At 42.6% G+C, this 21,815-nt stretch overlaps 2 protein-coding genes and 1 non-coding gene across 7 annotated transcripts in view; 1 reads left to right on the plus strand and 2 right to left on the minus strand.

Annotated features, from left to right (window-relative positions):
* Window positions 1-11,360, minus strand: part of RNH1 (ribonuclease/angiogenin inhibitor 1) — a 29,159-nt gene extending 17,799 nt beyond the window's left edge. The window contains exon 1 of one of the 4 annotated variants that reach the window (XM_048486231.1): window positions 11,339-11,360. Coding sequence is in view for 2 of the 4 variants with exons in the window: in XM_048486228.1 (XP_048342185.1) it covers window positions 607-739 (133 nt within the window). In the remaining 2 variants the exon portion in view is untranslated. Of the gene's footprint in view, window positions 1-387; window positions 540-606; window positions 755-11,338 lie in introns of those variants that run through there. The other 3 variants (XM_048486228.1, XM_048486230.1, XM_048486229.1) reach the window with 3 other exon arrangements.
* On the minus strand, window positions 11,221-11,293 carry TRNAA-AGC. The gene has a single exon. It is a non-coding gene; the product is annotated as a tRNA-Ala (tRNA).
* A 194-nt stretch (window positions 11,361-11,554) lies between the features above and the next one.
* Window positions 11,555-21,815, plus strand: part of LOC125426936 (USP6 N-terminal-like protein) — a 125,836-nt gene continuing 115,575 nt past the window's right edge. Inside the window, exon 1 of one of the 2 annotated variants that reach the window (XM_048485814.1) lies at window positions 11,555-11,830. The gene's annotated coding sequence lies outside the window, so the exon portion shown is untranslated. The remainder of the gene's footprint in view (window positions 11,831-21,815) is intronic. The other variant, XM_048485815.1, reaches the window with a different exon arrangement.

Here is a 21,815-nt window from a genome sequence, read left to right on the forward strand (position 1 = left end):
GCAGCCTCCTTCTTATAGCGTTTGGTGTTTGGAGGAAACTGATCCATGTCGCCTAGCACTTTCTCCTCGTCCCTCTGACAACATCCACTATGACAACATCAGCAGTTCCTCTCGGGAAAAGGGAGAGCGACCGGCTCTCAGTTGCTGCAATAATAATGAATGGAGATTCTTCCACCCAAAACGAGACAGGGCACACGCATTCCTCTGTCCAAAGCCAGCCAGCCAGCAGCAGCAGCACCAGCTGCTGCTGAAGTTTCTGGGCCACGTCTGTCGCCCAGAAAAACAGTGGCGGAGGATGGGAGCACCTCATCTTCAGCCCTGCTAGGAATGAACAAAACCAGGCCCAATTTCGACGTGACGTTGGCGAGACAAAACGCATTCACCCACATCTCTCTGCATACATTTGCTCACAGCTTCTCCTATGCTGGGCTATCTCGGGCCACGGGCGAAAACTTTCTGCCTTGCCAACATGACGCCGGGATCGGCCCAAATCCACGGTCTTGAACCCCCTGAGGCCGCAGCCCTGCGCCGCGAAGGAACCAGCTCACAAGACCGAGGGGCGGCTGTTGTAATAACTGCAATGCCTGGAAACCAGCAGGCTCTTACCAGATCGTCCGAACCGGAAGAAAAGACCAGGCGCTCCAGCGGGGCAATAAACGGGGCACCAACGCGGACGACAGAAGCCCCGCCCCCTCCAGCTTCTCGCACCTAATTGGAAGAGCGAAGGCAAAATCTGCATAGGGCGCGGCACTTTCGCGGGTGGGGGGTGGGATAATTCAGCGTTCCAGAACTCCGAGGCCGGGGATCTTTCGCCAGTGAGCCCCGCCTGTCCTAACCTGGGTGTGCTGCGACCGCCTCCCCCGTCACCTCATGGCTTTTCCCAGAAGCAGCGTCACTTGCTCCATTTTAAGACTCTGAGGCATCAGTTTCAATTTGGAAGTCTCTTCCTGGAAAGATGACACGCTTTTAAAGACATAAGCAGGCGGAGGGATTTTTTTTTTACTAGTTTTAAGACTGGCTTATTGTTTTACCTAGCAACTATTTAATGCCAAGCTGTTTCCTGACATTCGCCTGAAGGGAGAGCCCTGTTAGTCTCTCACGGTTAAAACAAACAAATATATTGTGGCGTCTTAAAAACTAGCATTGAGTGAGCTAGAATCCACTTCAGAAGTATATGTCAGAATGAATGTGTAAAGCGCCATAGAGTGTGGGTTGGGTATAAAGAACACATATGCTTTTTATATGTGTGTTTACTAACTATAAAGGGAGGGTTACATGGAGATAAAATAAATCCATTCCTGTTACACATCTACGTTACTGTAATTTTGGTTACATCTTACTACCTATCTGCTGTCTCGTGCTCGAGGTGGCACTGGTGTTGTGTCTGCTCAAACAAATTCCAATGTACATGCTCACTAACGTGTAAGCAATGGCTATCTCACTGACCAATAGCTAATCAATAGATCAGGTCATAAACAGAGACTTCAGCAACTTGTTTACATACAAACCTTTTATAACTGCGTTGTTGGCTCCAATTTTGGCAGGCCCTTGCCCTCCTAACTCCAAACTGAATTATCTCCTGAATAATCAGGATCCCATTTTATTGGAAATGGTGGTCAATTTCCTGATTAATACTCTGAAATAATCCTCTGGGCTTCCTTCTCTGTATATGTTTGTACACTTTTGACATTTCTCCCAGTTCTCTTATTTTGTCTAATTTTATCTGGTGTATTTGATGCCTAATAAAGGTTACTGTACAACTGAGTTGGGACAGACACTTGCAAAATCCCAACAGTGTGTTTTACTGGGAGCAACCACACTACTGCAAAAATAGTGTACAAGCTTTCAGGACCCAAGGTGGATTGCTTACAATGTCAGTCTTTCAGAGTGCCAGGCAATTTGTTGTTTTGTTGTGTGTGTGTGTGTATGTATGTGTGCACCATTACACAAAATCCTAAGAATGTCATTATGAAATTGCTTTTATGTTTTTTAAAAACCTGCTAGGTTTTTCTCTACAGTTTATTTTAGAAGTAGATATCTCTGCCTTTCTGCACAACTGCTGAAAAGAATGTCACAACCTCAACTTACCTATTGCATGTTTCATCCCTACGTAGAAGAAAAAGAGGTTTTTATACCCCACTTTTTTTCTATTTTCAGGAGTCTCAAAGGGTTTACAACCATCTTTCCTTCTTTCCCCCACAACGGATACCTTGTGAGGTAGGTGGGTCTGAGAGAGTTCTGAGGGGACTGTGACTAACCCGAGATCACCCAGCAGGCTTCCTGTGGAGAAGTGGGGAATCAAGCCCGGTTCTCCAGATTAGAGTCTGCTACCTGTAACCATTACACCACATGATATCCTATCTGTACAAGTAGATAGTGTCATACAACATACATGTCAGCTGTTAAACCGTTCATATTTTTTTTAAAAAAATGGTTAGGTCTGCAATTAGATGTATGCTTATTTAAGTTCCACTTAAGCTGGATTGACTTTGGGTTGCCTGTCTGTGCTCCTACAGAGATAACAGTAAGAAAGAAATCTAGTGATCCCATGCATGTGTGATCCAGAAGTCAAATCCACTGATTTCAACATAACACCACAGTATATCTAGAAATAGTGTTATGAGGCCATTGTAGGCAACATCAGACAATGAGTTGCATTTGGTATCTGGAATTAGAACAGAATTTTAAAAAACTTCTACTTCACATTCAGCCAGTAACACAAAGATTATTTCTCATCCTGACCAGTGGCAACCAACAGCACCTTTCTGGTTTTCTAGTTTTACTGATTATTTCACCCCCAAGATTTCAGCAATGACTATGACAGTTGCAATAAACATGAACATTTTGTTCAAATTGTTTATTTAAACAGATTAGTAAAGATAACAGTTTCTTTTACTCCTTTCCACAAGAATTTCTCAAGAGAAATTACAAAATGAAATTACAAAACCAGTTCAACAAATAGTATGATAAAATGGGCCCTGAATAACACTACAGCATATGTGTTTCTATGAAGAGTAATTTTATTGTGTTGAGGGGAACAAAGCTGATGTGGATCCAGCTGTCCCACATCTCAAACTACTAGGTCACAATTAGCAGTTCTCCTCTTCAGCTTTATTCCCCTCAACACAAGCGCCTCGGAAGTGTTTCTAAAAAGTGGGCAGGCCCAGGTAGGACTCTTCCTAGTTCTGATTGGCAGTGCCTAGGAAGGGAAAATGGTGCCAGGGACAAAATCACCCCCGCCCCAAAACACCTCACTTACTTTTTAAAGCCCTAAACCTTTTAAAGAGCAGCCTGTTATGGGCTGCGGAGGCAGCCTGAGGGGGAGGGGAGATATCCGGCCCCTTGGTAGCTCCACCTATGCTGATTGGCCATGAGTGAGTTAATTAACTGTGCAGATTTAAAAAAAAAACACTTGGTAGCAGCTGCCATCTGTATTGTATGATTGCAGGCAGGCTGTGGCAGCCATTTTGTGGCTGGCTCTGCCTCCTGATGTAGCCATTTTGTGCATATTCAATAGTATTAATCTCGTACACATCTCATACACAATAGTATTAATCTCTTACCACCTTAATCTCAAAGCAGTATGGAATTTAAAGGGGGCTCTTCTGAATGGCCCTCTGTCCTCAAGTGGTGGATGGGCTGATTTGAACTCCTTCCCAGAGCTAGCTTGGACACAGTGTTGACCCAAGAGTGTGAGTTGCAATGAAATGCTTTGGGTCACATTGGACCAATCGCTCACTTTCCATCTAATCTGTTTTACTGAGTTGTTGTGGTGATAAAATGGGGATGGGAAAAAATGACGTCTTCGGCAGAAGAATAGGATGGATGGATGGATGGATGGATGGATGGATGGATGGATGGATGGATGGATGGATGGATGGATGGATGGATGGATGGATGGATGGATGGATGTTCTAGTCCCACAGTTCTTGGTGACCACGATGGATGGATGGATGGATGGATGGATGGATGGATGGATGGATGGATGGATGGATGGATGGATGGATGGATGGATGGATGGATGGATGGATGGATGGATGGATGGATGGATGGATGGCTGCCACCCGAGTTTGGAGCTTAGAGACCCAGAATGATGCAGTGGTTAAGAGTGGTAAAAACTGGGGAACCAGGTTTGATTCCCCACTCCTCCACATGAGTGTTTCCCCCACTCTTGCACAGGAAGTCTGCTTGGTGACCTTAAACTAATCAGAGTTCTCTCTGAACTCTCTCAGCCCCACCTACATCACAAGGTATCTGTTGTGAGGAAGGGAAGAGAAGTTTGTAAGCTGCTTTGGGACTCCTTATGGTTGAGAAAATCAGAATATAAATTGAAACTCTTCTTCTTCACAGCATGCTGTCAGGATTCTGAAGATGTCGGTACTGTAAAAATGGTTGGAGATGTGTCCTAGTCTTGCTGCATACTATTGTATACTGCTGCAGTTCCATTTTCTGCACTGGTTATCTCATGTCTGATTCTTTTGGCATTGTTTTGCTAACTATTGTCATCCTATTTCTGATGGTTTCTGCACAGCCCAAATATATTGGGCTAAGGAAGCTATTTATCTCGTTTTGGGGACAAACTTCGCACAGGGCTATTCCCCAAAACGGATTCAGCCCGATATAGTTTCCTCAAGCACATTAACAATCTTTTTGGAGAAAGCAAAGCAAAGAAGCCACACCAACCCAGACAGTCCAGACTGTCTGCAGCCTCTTTCTGGAGGGGTGAAATCTGCAGTGCAAAGGCAAACAGGGGAAACCGGGTTCATTACCAACGTGTCACACATGCGTTATTAGTGTGCTGTGCAGAAACTACCACAATGTTTATTACATGTTCTGTGCTATTTGACAGCAGTGTTTTATATTACAACTAATCTGCAGGCTTGAAGCATGCAATAAAGGTTTTCTAGGAGGCACTGTTTCTTACAAGATCTGAGCCCAAAGCATAAATAATGCCTTGAAATACAAAAACAAAAAAACGGGTTAACTTCTAACTTGAATTACTCAGCCTCCTGACTCAACCTCATGAGCTGGCGAGGAGAACCCAGCAGTCATCTCCTATTGGCGTTTCCTTGTAGCTGGGCGAGTCCCCTAAGTATTTCCAGCCCTTGGGAAAACTCCAGGGCGTCGCCACAGCAGAGAATTTCATGGACCTCCCTGGCATCGAAACCCGAGGTTAGGGCCAATTTTTTTTCAAGAGTCCAGACTATTGTGTTTTTGCCTCCTGAAAATGCATAGCAACACCTCTTCCTGCTGCCTGCTTGTTTCTTAATTGAAACAGATTCCTGTTCAGCCTCTCAGATCTAATGACGGTGGACCGATATAAACTATTAATATTAACATAAATTAGTTCGTAAGCGATTGGCGTCCGCACGTCCTCGCCCCTTTCTTCCCTTTACTCCACTATTTCCCTCGAAAAAAGTTTCTCATAACTTTCTCATCACACAACCCAGAAAACCCACAACAATCAGTTCTCATAACTTTGCCTGACAAAGTTTAGTGAGCTGGGATCTCTGAAACGGAAGTTTCTGGAAAGATCAGCTAATAACTGCCTGGGGTCTGGAATCCACGCAATTGCATTCGAGGCAAGTGAATCTCTGTTATGAATTCGGTACCATGGGACTCTGAAGACTCAGAATTTTATTCTAGAATAAATCTACACCTGATCTTCAAATATGGTGCAGTAACTCCTCACTTCGGCAGTCCTTCCCACGTAAGAGGAAAAACAGGGTTAAGTAACATGGTGACACAATTATGTAAAATTCAAATCGAATGTCGAAAACTGACTGTTCACTAGTTTTCCTTACCGACGCAATCAGCGGGGAGTCCCGGATATTGCAAACATAGTTACACCTATCATGACTCAGAAATCCCGAGAGCTCGTTCAACGCTGTAGGCGGAGACATATTGTGTTAAACTTTCCGTTTCCACCTTTGCATTGGATTTTCACTCCCAGGGATTTCTTCTTTTCTTCTTTGGCTGGAGACTGTTTGCTCTTAAAATATTACTAGACTTATGTTTATTTTTGTTGCAACCTACTGACCAGACGACCCTTCAAGAATGAAGAACATGTGTTTTTTTAATCAGCCTATTTATGCCCCGATCATAAACTCAGTTCGAGTAAGATTAAATCAGTGCGGGTTCTGTGGGGAAAGGAGCACCAATGGAATACGGTATCGTCTTTCTTTCTAAAGGAAAGAGGTGTCATGAAATGAAGAGGGTCGCTTATTATTTTAGTAGTCCCTCATACCTTCACGCTCGCCAGATGGCGCTGTGGAGCCAATACCGTCTACTGCATTTCTGATTTATACATTCTCAGTCGCATTCGTCCTGACGTCATGTCTAAAAGAAAGCAACGCTTAGCCTTAGATGTTGCCCCGCAACATCTCTGATTGGTTACAAGGGCAGCAGTTCAAGCTGCGATTGGTAGAATGCTGACGGTATTCGCACATCATGGGGCATCTGAGTTCCTGACCGTTATTTGAAATTTCCCTATGCCTGATGTGTCTATTCCACCCTTCAGACGAAGAGCTGTTGCGGCATGAGTGGTTCTTCCATCCTCATCATCATGAGGTAGCGTAGGCTGACAGACTGGCCCAAGATCACCCAGAGTTCACAGAGATATGAACCTAAACCTCCCCAGTCTTTGCCGTTTATACCGCCGTCAAATATACGTTTCTGCTCAATCCACAGCTTCCTGTTAAAAACATGCTCAAACAGCATTGCGCTAATCCCCCAACCAAGTGATCCCCCACAAACACAAAGTGTCTCTTATTTAGCGAGGGAGTTGCTGTTTTTTCCAGTCTGATGATAAAGTGAAACAAAAACTTCATTCTTATTTTCTAATGCAATCAATAAAGGATATTACACTGCTTTTGTTTTTGTATTTTTTGTAATTTTGGGAAATACAAAATGTAGAGGAAATTGAGTTGATTAGGGATGTAATGATGGGGTCCTCCACCCATCCACTAAGTATTATTAACCAGTTGGGTGGCCCTTGATTCTTTAGCTAGTGTATAATCTAAATTACAGTCCAGTTCTGTTAATACAATGATATCTTCCTCCAGTCTTGCCCTTATAAGGGACTCTTATATTTCATTTACATTTATATTTCATTTTACACTAGAGAGATATTTGCTCAACTGCTGATTTTGATATTTTCAAATGAAGGCTGCCATTTTCCCTAAGATTAAGGCTAAGGTATAGTTCCAGCCTCCACTCAGCACCTCCTGCAGCCTATCCAGCAGAAGATGCAAATACAAAGCATTCACTACAAATTAAAGGAAGATGCCCATAATCTCCATGCATCCCCAATGGCACTGTAAATGGTTGGTATTGGGCACATGAGATGAGATGTTGTCTTGATGCTTCTGTTAGACTGGCATTGAATTAACACACACACAAAAAGCTGATTTTTTAAATTAATATTTTAAGGGTTCCATAGACATGAGAGAATAATGCTGTCATAAGGTCTGATTTCAAGATGACAGCCCTAATTCAAGATGGCAGCTTACTGCTTCTGAGGCCAGTATCTTTAAGAGTAATTAATGGGAGAGTCTTGAGGCAAATACTGAATGAAATCTGAAAGCTGTGAGAGATGTTTATAATGACATAGGAATGGAGCATCATGTCATTAGATAAGAAAAGGCATAGTTGAAAACTGCTACCATACATTTGGATCAAGTCATATTGTAGATTGCAAGAAATATATTACAACAAATCAGAACAATCTTCAGGTAAATAAACACATCATGAGCAGCATGAATCACACAGTTTATAGCAGCATCATAAATTTTAAATTACAGAAAAATTCTGCATGTAAAATTTACACAACACTGAAACAAACACCTCTTACCTCGTCCCAGGACTATTGCTCGGTGGCATCAATGCAGTCCTTAATAGGAAGCATAAGTCTGAATATTTAACACCTAGCAGAGGCTCAGTACAGAATAAAAATTAAATATGCTTTTAACCCCTAATTCAACGTATAGGTCTGATCCATTGGTTTTAGTACAACACAGTATTAAAGCACATCTCATTGGTTTTAGTACAGCACAGTATTAAAGCACAACCCATGGAATTTAAAGAATATGACCTTACTGAGTCAGCAATCTATTCTGTAGATTTTGTTATCAGCTCCTCCATTTGTTTAGTGGTAGACTCTCTGGTGAAATAGCAGCCATTTTAATATCACTGTTTCATACTGATTTGTGGAGCAGTTATAATTATGATCCTGATGACATTGCATTGTACTAGTGTAACCCCCATGCCCAGAATGGGTTGACCCAGTAAGGGGGTGGAGACTCGGAGCAGCAGAGAGGCTGCAAGAGCTCTTTTGCAGAAGAACAAGGCTACCAGACTTGGACCTTGATTTCTATAAGCCCTTAACACCTTGTTAAGGTAATTTCAATATTGTTGGGAACTACTGGGAAGGTAGTTGTTGTTTTGCTATGTTGTAAATGTTGGAGTTTATTGTTTCAGGGTTTTCTTGTGTGGTTGTAATGGGTGAGAGTTCTCCTGGAAACCTTCATCATGTTGCAACCTGTTCATCAAGCCCTTGGAGTCTTCAAAACCAACCACCAGCAAAGAAGAATTTGGACTTGGCAATATCAGTAGACTGTAAATAGAAGGACTTGAAATGCAACCTGAACAGGACCTTGAATTGTAACGTTAAATGTTGATGTTTTACAAGTGTTAATTGTAAAGAAAAGTAAACCATTTTGTTGTTTAAAAATTGGTTCTTTGCAACTCCTTCCAAGTACTGCCCCACAGAACCCACAAGCTGAGGTTACACTAGCATTTCTGATGAGACTTTTTTTGCTCTCTATTGTAAAAAACACCTGCAAATGCAGTGTGTTCTGAATTGTTCACATTGGACAAAGAGCATGTGTAGGCCAGCATGGCCTATAGCAGTTAAGAGTGGCAGACTCTGAACTGGAGAACCACTTTTGATTTCCCACTCTTCCACATGCAGCCTGCTTGATGTCCTTGGCCTAGCCACAGTGGTCTCAGAAGTCTCTCAGCCTCACCTAACGCACAAGGTGACTGTTGTAGGGAAGGGAAGATGATCTGAGACTCCTTAAAGGTAGAGAAAAGCAGCATATAAAAACCAACTCCTCCTCGTCGTCGTCTCTGCTGCCTGTTGCATTTTGAGTGCAAAGTATAAAAACTTGATAGATTTTGCCACAAAGCGCAGCTGCTACTTTCATTTACTACAAAATGTTTACAAGAGATCAGACTGAAAAGTAAATGAGAGTCACATGTCAAACAATGTCATCCATGGCTGGGGGGAGGGCTGTGGAGCCAGTGTGATCCTGGTGCTAATCTCATTGCCAGTCCATGTGGCATAAATGGCCCTGATGCTGCTGTGGTGGCCACTGAGGCTGGCACTGGGGCTCTGTATTGCCTGGTGCTAATTTGCTGCTGGAGCCCATGCCAGCACCAATGGGGGTGTTCTCAGGGGCAGAACCAACTTTAGTCAGCTCCCTGACGGTTTTCAGCCCAGAACATCTCCTTTGGTTGGCATTAACTTACACCAGCTAAAAGTGTGGCATAGCCCATTGGCAGCCCAAGTGTGGTGCAACTGCATAGGAGAGTTTCAGGGTGGCTGGAATATTTCCCTCTTTGTGGCAGCGTGTGGCACTGGGAATCTCTTGGGTGGTGGTGGGGCTGTGCTGGCCCAGCCATGAAACTACCCCCCCCCCCCGCCCCCGGTGGACTGGACTGAAAACAATATACAGCTTTTCCAGGGCTACATATCATGTTTCATAAAAAATTAGTTGCAATGGAATCATTCACAACTAATAGCTGCTCTCCTGTCTACTAGCAATATAAGCAATTTCATGCATTCTGAGATGGGGATATGACTGAGGGTTAATGCCTAGATGTAAAACAAGAGTTTCAGGGTGTGTAGTCTTTAGAACTCTATTCCTGGGATTGGGAATAAGCCCCATCAAATAAAATGGGACTTCCAAGCAGATAGTGAAGCTGACATGGCCAGCTATGAATTAAAGGACCAGACGGTGGATGAAATTAATCAAAAATCAGGAAAAATCACACTATCCCACTAATGCCTGGATTGCAAATGACTAAGAGTGTTTGCCACACCATTTCTAAAGTCCAGGAGAATATCATGCTGAGAGGAGGGTCTGTGACTTAGAGGCTGAGCACACACCTTGCATGCTGCTGGTTTCAGGAACAGTCTTCAGCAACACCTTGGGGGTGTCTAGATAAAAATGGGGGGCTGGCAACATGCAATCCAATAAAGGACAGGGTGCTACAGTTCTGGTTTTCTGCAAACTCTGTACAACAGATGTTAAGAGAGCATTTTCCTTAAAAAGGAATAGGGCTGCAGTGTAACAGAATGATTCAGGAAGACAAGTAGAGGGAATGGGTCTGTGGACTATACTACTATGTTTTATTTGTTGTTGTATATTTTTAATATTTCTCTCACAGCATTATATTTCTATTATTAAATATTAATTAAATATTAAATATTATTTCTTGCATTGCTCAACATGTCATGTTGAATACTTATGTCAGGCAAGACAGACAAGACAAGACAGAAACCTTTACTGGCATAATGTTTATGCCTAATTGCAGATTTCTGCTGTCCTAGTCCTGTTACATGGTTTGTTAGATTTCCTCATCCTTTTGATTTACGTTATCTCTCAGTGAGAAAAGTGTCTATAAGTAACATAAATTAAATAAATATGCAGTAGATGCTAAGCTTACTACTAGTGTAGCAATACCAGTCCTAACGCTCTACACTAGTAGTTAGATGGATGTTATAGCTATCCTCCGTTGCTTTGTTAGGTGAAAGTATTTTATTCTGTCCCTTTGAAGTTTCAGGGCAGCGTTGATCCACCAAAGGAGAAAAGGAACAAATAACCATAACCAAATAATTATTAGGGTTCTTAGGACTTCTGGGGAATTGGCAAGAAAACTAATGCATGAAAAACTGTCTTCCAGGCCTGTCGTCATTCATGCAAACTCAGGAATTGAGTGTTCATGAGACATGCCAGTCTAGTGTAAATATTCATGATCAAAACCGTATGTTTGGTGGGGAATACAACTGACACCCCTAGCAGTGATAGCTTGCTTTTCCCTAGTTTCCCGGAATCACATTCCTTTTTTTTCCCCAACTGTACTTGCTTATTAAACCAAAAGATTACCCAAATACCTATACGAGTAAAAAATGGTTTTAACACTCGCCGAAAAAGCTGGAGAATGCGGGCATCGATCCCGCTACCTCTCGCATGCTAAGCGAGCGCTCTACCATTTGAGCTAATTCCCCACTGTCAGAATACTCCGCTTACTACATGATCTTATCTAACATTACCTTTTGATCGGTCTCCTGCTGTTTCTTACTGATCTTGTTTTTGGTATTATTGTTTCTCTCCAGTCTTCAGACAACTCAGCAAATCAAGCAGAGGAGCCTCTGCCCTTTTGTCACCGCGAAAAAAGACTATAGGACACAAGACCACATTTCCCATGATGCCTTAGAGTGCGCCTGCGTGGCATCGTCCTGGGGTGTCTCAAGGCGCAGTCAGCGAGTTTCTGTAGCGCGGGGGCTGCCAGCGTTGCGCGAGGCGGGGACTGTTTGTGCTGCTCTCGGCGCGCGGCGGCATCCTTGGCCAAAGAAGGATGAAGAGCGCGCGCGAGAAGAAGGAGGAGGAAGGAGGGCTTCTCGCCAGCTTTGCGCGCCTCTCTTGCCCTGGTCTGAGGTAAGGAGAAGAGAGCCGTCTTCCCTTCCCAAAAGCGGCGCAGCGGTTGATGCCCGGAGCGGTACCGCCGGAGGGGCTATGAGAGGTTGCCTGCGACTGCGAGCAAGGTAAGAGGCAGCGCGTGCTCTGTCTGCCTGCCTCCGTCTGCAGGAGCGGAGCGACAACGGCGGCGAATTGTGGTGTGTTTGGAAAAGGACCTGGTGGCTGGCAGCCTGGGGGAAAGATGAGCCTGCATCAGGGATGGGGAAGGCGGCTCTCTGCGCAAGTGTGGTGTGGGGCGAAGAGAGGCTCCTCGTGTGTTAACGAGGGAGGCTGCAAGGAGGGTGTGTGTTCAGGAGTGGGAGTGTGGAATTTGTCTTCTCTGGGTATGGGCGTGCTGAGGGTGTATGATGCCAGTGGTGGAGTAGTAGAAACACTTTGGGTTGAGAGGTCGGTGGTGCTTATGCGATCCCGCGTAGATCTTGCCTTGCCTTGGGCCGTGAATGGAGGGGTACAGCTGCTGGAAGGCATAAAAGTTCATTCTACCGTTGGAATAAGTAAGGATGTCCTGAGAGGTAAATAATGGGTCAAGCTATGATCTATATTGCTTATGTCTGTATTTGATTACACCCACCAGGAGTGGAGTCGCTGCTAGTTGGACCTTTGTGAATATTCTTTTTCAGATTTTATGCTTGCTTTGCTTAGTTGGCACTTTGCAAGGGGAAAGAGGTTGTACAGGAGAGTTATGTTGTGGTTAAATTCCTACCACTGGAATAGAAAGGATGTGTTTTCTTTATGAATAGGATGCTCAGATATTAAAGAAGAGAATGCAGTACACTTTTTCTAACACCCAAAAGATAGGGTTGGACCTCTTTATATCAACATACAAAAAGTTTATTGTTCTCTGCAAAGTATGTTGTAACAGCCACAGATCAATTAAGATGGCTTCTTGTTATGCTTTCACAGAACCTTGCAAACATTTGTAGGTGACTTCGTGCTATGTGAAAGGATTTGCATGTTAGTAACATCTGGGCCACTGTGAATACAGAAGACTTAATGGAAACTGTAAAACAGCTCATCATGGAATTTTAGGGTTTTTTCTGACAAATGGGACGTTTTGATTTTTCTGAAATAGGAATGCTCACATAGAATTGTGATGTAGCTGAACTTTCATAATGAAACTATTTTTCATGGTTAGAGGAGGATGTTATTGGAAGACATAGATAAAATAATGGAATTTATCAACTGTATTTTAAGATCTGTTTTCACAAAAGAAACTGTTGCAGTATGTTCTCAAACAATTGACATTGTATGTAACAAGATAGACAAAGATTACAAGTCATAAAACAGTGACCAATTAAACCTATTATGTTACATTCCATTGGTTTTGTTGTAGAAAACTTATTTCGTGTGATTTCTGCTGTGGATATCAATAAGCAGTGTAATTATAATGGGATGGAATATCTGATGTAGTATATACAAATGAGACTCTAAAAACATTGAGTGCAACCCACAGAAAGGCAGTTAGACTCAACTGCCTTTCTGTGGGTTGCACTCAATGTTTTTAGAGGCAGACCTTGACATGTTTTAAAATTTATGAATCACCCCCCAATATGTAGAAGCCAGGCTGACTTTTAAGCCTTCAGGGATTGTATTTTAATGAGAATACTTTCTAATTAATGCTTCCACAAAACCTAATCCTAAACCACTCATACTTTAGAAAAGTTATAACATAATAGTTATAGAATAAAAATAAATATGGATGTCATCACAACAAACAGCTAACCTCTGTCTATCACCAAACAGATTTGTCCATGTACTGAAGATCACCAGTAGGCAGTAAGTGAAAATACCAACTGCTGAAAATGCTAGGCGTCACTATGAATTTTCTAGGAGCCATAGCCCCTAGAGTTTGTTGCACTGTGTTCTAAGTGGCCTTTATGTTCTGGTTGTTAGTTAAAGAATACTATTTGTGCCCAAGTGCTGTTGAAATCAGCAGATCAACTTAGTTTCACATAAGTTGTATTGACTTTATACACTTTATGACTATCTTCCTTTGTACCACAGAATGTGAAAATGTATTTGGCTTTTCTGTGGATTATACTTACAGGTCATACAGTCACATCCTTACTTATTACTTTGTTCATGAGATCATTGGGCATTATTTTATTTTTGTACCTACTTACCCTGGCAATGAGCCACACATTTTAATTCTGTTTAATTAAATTGTGAAGTCATGCTTTTTGCATTAATGCCTGTATACAAAAGTGTATTTTCTTCTTACTGTTATCAGCTGTTGAAGCATTTCTCATAGTTATGCAATTATTATAGTAATTTACACAATATACTCTCTTTATAATAATGCTGTATTTAATTTGCTTTTAAAATATGCATGTTAGTAGGATCAGTTTGCAGCTGCAGGATCCTTCTAACTCTTGTTCAAGTTTTCAGAACTGACGACTTATCAGTACAGTATGGTCTGCATATCTGATGGCCTCAGTCCTTTGTTTGATGCTTTCCTAAAACTATAAAAATGGGGAGAGAAGTTGTGAAGAGAGTGGATTGGCTGCTTACAAAGCTGATAGGCTGTGTACGGTTTGGTGAACTGTGCGCGTTAGATGCCTGGCCTAGCTGCTCAGTAGCATGCATTGTAAAGTCTGGCTGCTACCTTAGCATGTTATCTGGATTGGCTAATCTTACTCATGTATTTTTCATCATGATTTTGTTAGTCTTTTCAATACTCCTTGGTTAATGTACTTTATTTTAGTCATCACATTCTAGCCTTACAGTTAAGTTTCTTTTAATTTATCGATGTCCTCTACTGGCATGTAATTCATATGTGTTAAGGTCACAGTGAGCCTGGGAAGATCCCTACCTAGAATAAATGGTTAATCATCCATGGAATATAACAACAGAACTGTTGCATTCCAGGAGAAACATGGTAGAAAATGTGTGTGGAGGCATTTCAAAAGCGTAATCATATCAGACAATACAAACAAAATAGATATGCTTGCTTGGTCCCCCACCCCCCTTCAGGAACTTAATTACAAATATACTGATTGTGTTGAGCTAGAAGCTGAATTTCATATGGGACAAATGAGCTGAGAGTGTACACATATTGCTTTGACTTCATGCTTTGCTTGTTTTGTTGCTTGTCCTTGGCTCACTACTGATCCCTGGGGTATTATGCTTTAATACCTATCTCCATGGAGTATAAAGGCTGACCTGCTGAACTATTCTTACCTAATTAACTCTGAGGAAAGAAGGCTGCCTAATTTTTTTAGCTTCCTTTGACTGTCTTATCCTTTTTATCACTTGCATTCTCTACTAATGAAGAAGAGCTTGTGAATTTACTTGTAGCCCTTTTATTTTATTGTACCACAGCATTATGACTGTTTTTCTTACGTTTCTACTATAGACACAGTGCATGGATGATACCGTGTTGCTGAAATTCTCAAGTCTACTAAATAAGCTTAATGGCTAAAGCAATTTTTGAGCCCTTAGACAGCGTGAATAATTGTAGACGTATTTTGCTCTGATAAGAATAGATTAAGGTACTTTAATTTATGTGATTCTTAACTCTTCAAATTCTGCTGAAGTCAAAAGTGCTTATGTATTGTAAGTGATGAAGTGCAGATGTGTCAGGGAATTAGTTTACTTTCATCCAGTGGCGTATCTGCCTAGGGACAAGGGGTACCCCTTGTCCCCGGGCGCCACTCTTCTGGTCACGTGGGGGCGCAAAATCGGGGCCCCACGTGACCAGGAAGTCCTGCTGTCTCATTGTTTTTGCGTGCCTCGACCCCATCCGAGGCACGCAAAAAAACAACGAGCACCCTCAACCCCACCCTGAACTCCCCCCTCTTCAGAAGAGACTGCAGGCTGCCGGCTGGGAACCCAGCCAGCAGGGGGAGCCTGGGGGGGAGGTGGGCACCCTAGACCTTGCCCATGTCCATGGTGACATGGGCAGGGTTGAGGGCAGTGGGGGTGGAGCCTGGGGGCATTAGGGGTGGAGCTAGGGTGTGGGGGGCAGAGCCTGGGGGGCGTCCTGGAGACAATTTGTCTCCGGGCGCCATTTGCCCCTGGTACGCTTCTGCTTTCATCAGCCCAGATTATTACCTTAATAGTGCACCTATGTCTTTGGGTTTACAGTGGCTTTAGATGGATCTAAGCCTTGTTGTATGTCTGATTTAATTTAAACATTTCATCCCTTAAAAGGATGGGAATGTATTAAAATTATACTGTAAGATTTTTGTTTATATTTAGTAATTTTGTTATTAATGGTAATCTCTTCATATAATTTCCTTTTTCTTTATTGCTTGTTAATAGTTTTATACATTTAGTTTTGTACAACCTCTACCTATGTTATAAATGACAAGCTAATTTTGCACAGAAGTTATACTCTTGTTTGGCATTCAAACTGGAGTTTTGTTTGTTTGCATATCCAACATGTTTGTGATCTCCAGCCTTTTTTGTATAATGACATGCGAGGCCAAAGTTACTTGGTATGGTGACTCCACACACAAATCAATAACATTGCAAAAGCCTGAGGCCTATTTTCATAGTCTTGCCAACCCACTTTTGGGTTAGGATTCACAGACTGAGAGGCACTATGCTGATCATCCACAATCCAGATTGTCCCCTCTTTTCTGATTTTTCTCGCGCCTGAATTGGAACAACTTCAGAAAGACGGCACTCAAAGGTGTGTTTGCTTGCTGTATGGATGGGAAGTGACAATTTTTACAGGTCCCCCCCCCCCCCATATAGCACCCTTTTCCTTGACTTGGCTTCTCCAGCACTGTCCCCTCCCCTATTTTGTTTTAACCCCATAATGATACAGCAGATTGTTTAAAGCAGTGGTTCTCAACCTGGGGTCAGGACCCCTCGAACGACCCTTTCACAGGGGTCGCCTAAGACTCTTTGCATCAGTGTTCTACATCTGTAAAATGGATTAAATGTTAGGGTTGGTGGTCACCACAACATGAGGAACTGTATTAAAGGGTCGCGGCATTAGAAAGGTTGAGAACCACTGGTTTAAAGAAAGCTTGGGCCGTTTCTGCATGGCCAGGAGGCGCCCCCACGCCGGCAGGAGTTCTGCCGGCGTGGGGGCGGGAGCCTGCTCGCACGCAAGCGTGCGAGCAGGCGAAGGGGAGGCCGGCAGACGGCAGGCGGCTCCGCACGGAGCCGCTTCAGCGCCGCCACCACGGTGTCCTCCTCGTCGCCTGCAGGGCGTTGAGTTCAGCCCACGCTGCCGTCCGACCCCTGGAGGTCGGAGGACAGTGTGGGCGTGGCGACGCCCTGCAGGCTACGCAGGAGGACACCGTGAGTGGGCGGAGATTTGGAGACAGCGTCGCCCGGCGGCGCGGTTCGCACCGCGCCGCAAGGAAGACGCTCCCTCCCCAACAACAACCCTTTAAAGGGGTGTTGTTTAGGGCGGCTTGACGCCGCCCTGGGGGGAGGGAAGAAGAGTCAGGCCTGTGCGAACGGCGGCCTGGGGGCGCCTTTTTTGGCGCCCCCAGGCCGTCATAAATGGGCCGTGCAGAAACGGCCTTGGAGAAGCTTTTTGGTAGCTTAGTTGGTGGTGGTGTCTACAAAGGACTGATTCAATCAAAGTACTGGGAAAACCAGTATATTTTGTACACAGTAACTTCATGTTCAGTTACAGAGAACAGACTGGGACAATTCCAGTAAAATATTATCAAGTTTCAGAAAAATATTTCACACACATGACTCAAACTTGAACTAGTAGTAGTATAACACAAGGGTTCTAGGAAAACACATAAATACTGGCGTACCTTACAATGATGTTATAATGGTTACAATTATTTGTAACATGCTTCAAACATTGAAAACGCTGTATCTAAATGCTTGTTGTTATTCCTACTTTGGCTCAGAGTCCTACTTCAAATCAAATTATGCAGATAGGAAAAATCAACCCTCTTAAATATTGTAGCAACAGATTTTTTTTAGTGCAACTCTGCAGTTAAGTCAGAAGTGCACAACTGAAGGAAGGTTCACATATGGGAACCAGCTGTGTTGAGATCATATGACAAAACCTCCATGGAAACCAGATTGTACATGGAAACAATCTGAAGCCATTTTTTGTGATTAGACCACTGTAAAAAAAAAGTCCCCATAATTGCACAAATGACTGTGGGCTGTTTCTTTGTACAAACTGTCTAAAGACAAGATTTTCCACACCATTCCCTACACATTATTCGTTGCAAAGGGTGAGGGAGTGGCTTGTTCTCCTGCTAATCTCAAATGTTTACGAATGAGTCCCCTAAAATAATTTACTTAGCTTTGACAACAATTGTTAGCATATTGGATTTAGTTGTACTAGTCCCCAGGAATGAGACTGGCTACTGGTAGAAGCGTGTCTTTTTTCATTACTCACAGTTCTAATAAAAGGCATTGCCTTCTCTTCTTTATGTAGCTCAAACTGCACTGATTTGTGTTTCCAGTTGCCTTCGTTTGTTTCATTGTTGCCTCCTTAGGGCTCTCAGACAAGGTGCCTTCAGTGGTATTTTTGGATATAAGGATTTTTTGTCACTGCCTCTGGTCTTTGGGCGCTTTGTGCAAAGGAAAAGTAGCTCTTGGAATGATGACACTTTCCAGTTCAGCAAAGAAATTCTACCATCTTGATAGCCAGGCTATGAAAATGCTGCAACTTCCACTTGTAGATTTCCCCATAGCTGCCCTTCAGTCCTCCAACCTCCTCTCAGTGGACGGAAGGGGCACCATCAAGGACTCATTAGATAGATAAGCAGAGTTCGTTGCCAAAAAGTCCCATGAAGCCTTGGCCAATAGGGCTGCTACAGTATCAGCTCTAATCTCCTTAGCCTCTGTTGTCTGGTCACTCAAACTCATCCAACTCATTCTCCCTGAGAATCACAGGATCCTAGAGGGCATGAACAGGATGTTGAAGGCAATGTCCATAATGACCTATGCAGCACACACCGTGGTAGCTTCCACTGTGTCCAGAAGGGCATCTTGGCTCAGAACCTGGCTAGTGGACTTCGAATCTAAGGCTATTCTCATGGCATACCCGTTTGAGTGTGGTAAGCTTTCTGGGGAGGAGCTAGACAAAATCCTTGTAATACAAAGGATAAGAAAAGGCTATTCTCAAGAGCTGCAGGAGGTAAGATAGGAGACTGAATACAAGTTGAATACCATTGCCTCAGCAGACGCTGCCTTCAGCCGGAGGGTACTTCAGCATGTAATAGAATACTGTAATCCCAACTTGCATCAGGAAGATGCCATTCTTGGGCATCCCACATTTGAAGATATCCTCCCGCTTAGAGAGAGAGAGTGGAACTTTGATTACTTGCTGAGAAGGTTCCTTCTGCTCTGAGGGAGGGAGGGCATCTTTTCCACCTGCAAACCACATTGCACCAAGAGAATCTCAAGAGAGGAAACACAAATGGCTCAACCGAGAGCTTCCAATTGCTAATCAACATAGAAGAGGCAAGAGCCAAAAATATACAGGGCACATCAGCTCAGAAAAGTAGAATCATAGAGTAGGAAGAGACCACAAGGGCCATCAAGTCCAACCCCTTAACTACTAAGTACTATTCTGCTTTCTTACCTCTGTTCTTCGCTAACAAACTATGCTATCTGTGTTCTAGTTATAAGGTTCAAATGTTAGTAAAATCAAGTTAAGTCAAGCCAAGTTGACTGTTTCTCTATACTGCTTGGAAAAAACTAAAGTGTTCTGCAGTAGCCCAATAGGGGGAGCAAAAAAGCAGAGTTTAGTCGCACCTCCCTGAGCAACCAATGGGAACAACCACATTTGAAGATGCCCTCCCTTCCTCAGAACAGACTAAACCTTCTCTGTAAGTAATCATGGTTATGTTCTTTCAGTGAGGAATATTGCTGACTTATTTCAGCCCTTTCTATTCCTTTGTACTTGAGAAGTTACGGCTTACAAAATTGAGGAATAGAAGGGATAACAGTGATATTCTGGACGTTGTTTTCTATTGATTCTTGAATGAATATGGGGACATCTACAAGGCTTGCAGCTGCTAGAGTTCTACCATTTGGTCTAATGTTTTAGTCTAACCAGTGTCTTTGTTAGAGTACCACATGTAGGAATATAAGGATATTTATAGATATATACATTAGACCTTGTTCTGTAAATGTCATATTCATAGAACTTCTATTAGATTCATGGCAACAGAACATGGCAACCCATGTGCCTGTTCAATTGGGGTCTTTATTCCTTAACTAATGCAATTTTGTCCCCTCCAGCTGTTGCTCACTTATGTGGAGGGATTTCCTATACCAATAAAGGTGAAAAACTGCTATAATTGAATTATGTTTTAGGTGAGACAGGTTCAGGAACTTCATTTCCATCATGATAAAAACTCTGAAAAGAAGGCCTCAAATTGTTTTATATTCTGGGTTAGATATCAAACTGTTACCTTCTGTGTACGGGACACTCTTTTGAACCAATGGACATCTGAATCTGCTTGTCTGAAATCATATGTTACTCATCATTGAAATTATAAATCTAGTGTGTGTTGATTTTTTTTCTTTCAGTTCTGCTGCTGTTTTTGGGTGCAGAGTGGTAAGAAGAAGAAGAGTTTGGATTTATATCCCCCCTTTCTCTCCTGTAGGAGACTCAAAGGGGCTTACAATCTCCTTTCCCTTCCCCCCTCACAACAGACACCCTGTGAGGTAGGTGGGGCTGAGAGAGCTTTGAAAAGCTAGCTCAAGGTCACCCAGCTGGTGTGTGTGGGAGTGCACAGGCTAATCTGAATTCCCCAGATAAGCCTCCACAGCTCAAGCAGCAGAACTGGGAATCAAACCCGGTTCCTCCAGATTAGAATGCACCTGCTCTTAACCACTATGCTACTGCTGTTCTCAGTACTGTAAGCTACAGTACTGTAGTCAACACTCTGCTCGTGACCTGAGTTCAATCCCAGCAGGAGCCAATTTCAGGTAGCCAACTCAAGGTTGACTTCCATCTTTCTGAGGTCAGTAAAATGGATACCCAGCTGACTGAGGGTAAAGTACAGACGACTGGGGAAGGCAATTACTAACCATCCCATAAACATAGTTTGCCTAGTAAATGTCATGAAATGATGTCGCCTCATGGGTCAGTAATGTTCTTGTACAGGAGACTACCTTTATCTTTTTTGATTACTTTTAAAGTATAGATTTTTTTGTTTTATAATTTATGTTTGTAAGAAATAATATTAGTGAATTATCAGATCAGTGTTCAAAAACATTGAGCATAGACTGAAGATATTTTGTTCTCCTACCCATCCTCTCCTCAAGTTTATTTGTTTGGCTGTTCATTGTTTTGTCAATCTAATTTTGATTTAAAAATTGATATAAAGACACAAGTGTTGTGATTGGGGTTCCTGAATCCATGGGAAACTGTCTATTTTCTCAGGAGTGGAGAGTCGGGAGAACTGTGGCTCAGCCATTTGGGGCCTTTCTGTCAAAAAGGATCTGATGGATAGGCATCATAAAATATGATCAAGGAAAAAAAGATGAGGGTCAAGGACCCTACAGACAGAGAGCAGAGCAGCTCCTACAAGGGACAGGATTCCTAATTCTGTATAGGAGGGTTTCACCTAAGGAGGCAGAAATATTAAAAAGTGAACTTTTACTTTGTTCTGTGTACAAACACTTCTCCCAGATGTAGTGGAAATGTCTGGTAAATTATTTGATACAAATAATTGCTGAAACAACAGCTCTGAAAATTGACTTCTTTATTAAATTAGCTGGTTCCTCATTTATTCTTTTATACACACTTTATGTCTTGTTTTGAGAGGCACTTAACTGTTTGCTGAAGTTAGTTTTCTAAAGCTTTAAAAGGAAAGCTCTCTAGATTAACAGAGCAAGAGGATTGAAGTACAACATTTTAGTTTAATAGTGGGATACCCTTAATTTTCTCAGAATTCAAAAATTTAGAACTGAATGCAAGCTAGCCTAATGAATTGCATACAAGTAATGCTTTGTTTTTCAGAAGTTAATGCTAGATTGTGTGGCCAATGAAATTCACCTTTGTTTTAACAAATACCTTTGTAGAAGTATTCCTGTGTACTGGGTTAATTCAAGCTATTTTCTACCTCCAAGCAAGGTACTCTGCCCCTGTTTAGTTCA

The sequence above is a fragment of the Sphaerodactylus townsendi genome, linkage group LG02 (genome assembly GCF_021028975.2).
Source record: "Sphaerodactylus townsendi isolate TG3544 linkage group LG02, MPM_Stown_v2.3, whole genome shotgun sequence".
NCBI classification, from domain to species: domain Eukaryota; kingdom Metazoa; phylum Chordata; class Lepidosauria; order Squamata; family Sphaerodactylidae; genus Sphaerodactylus; species Sphaerodactylus townsendi.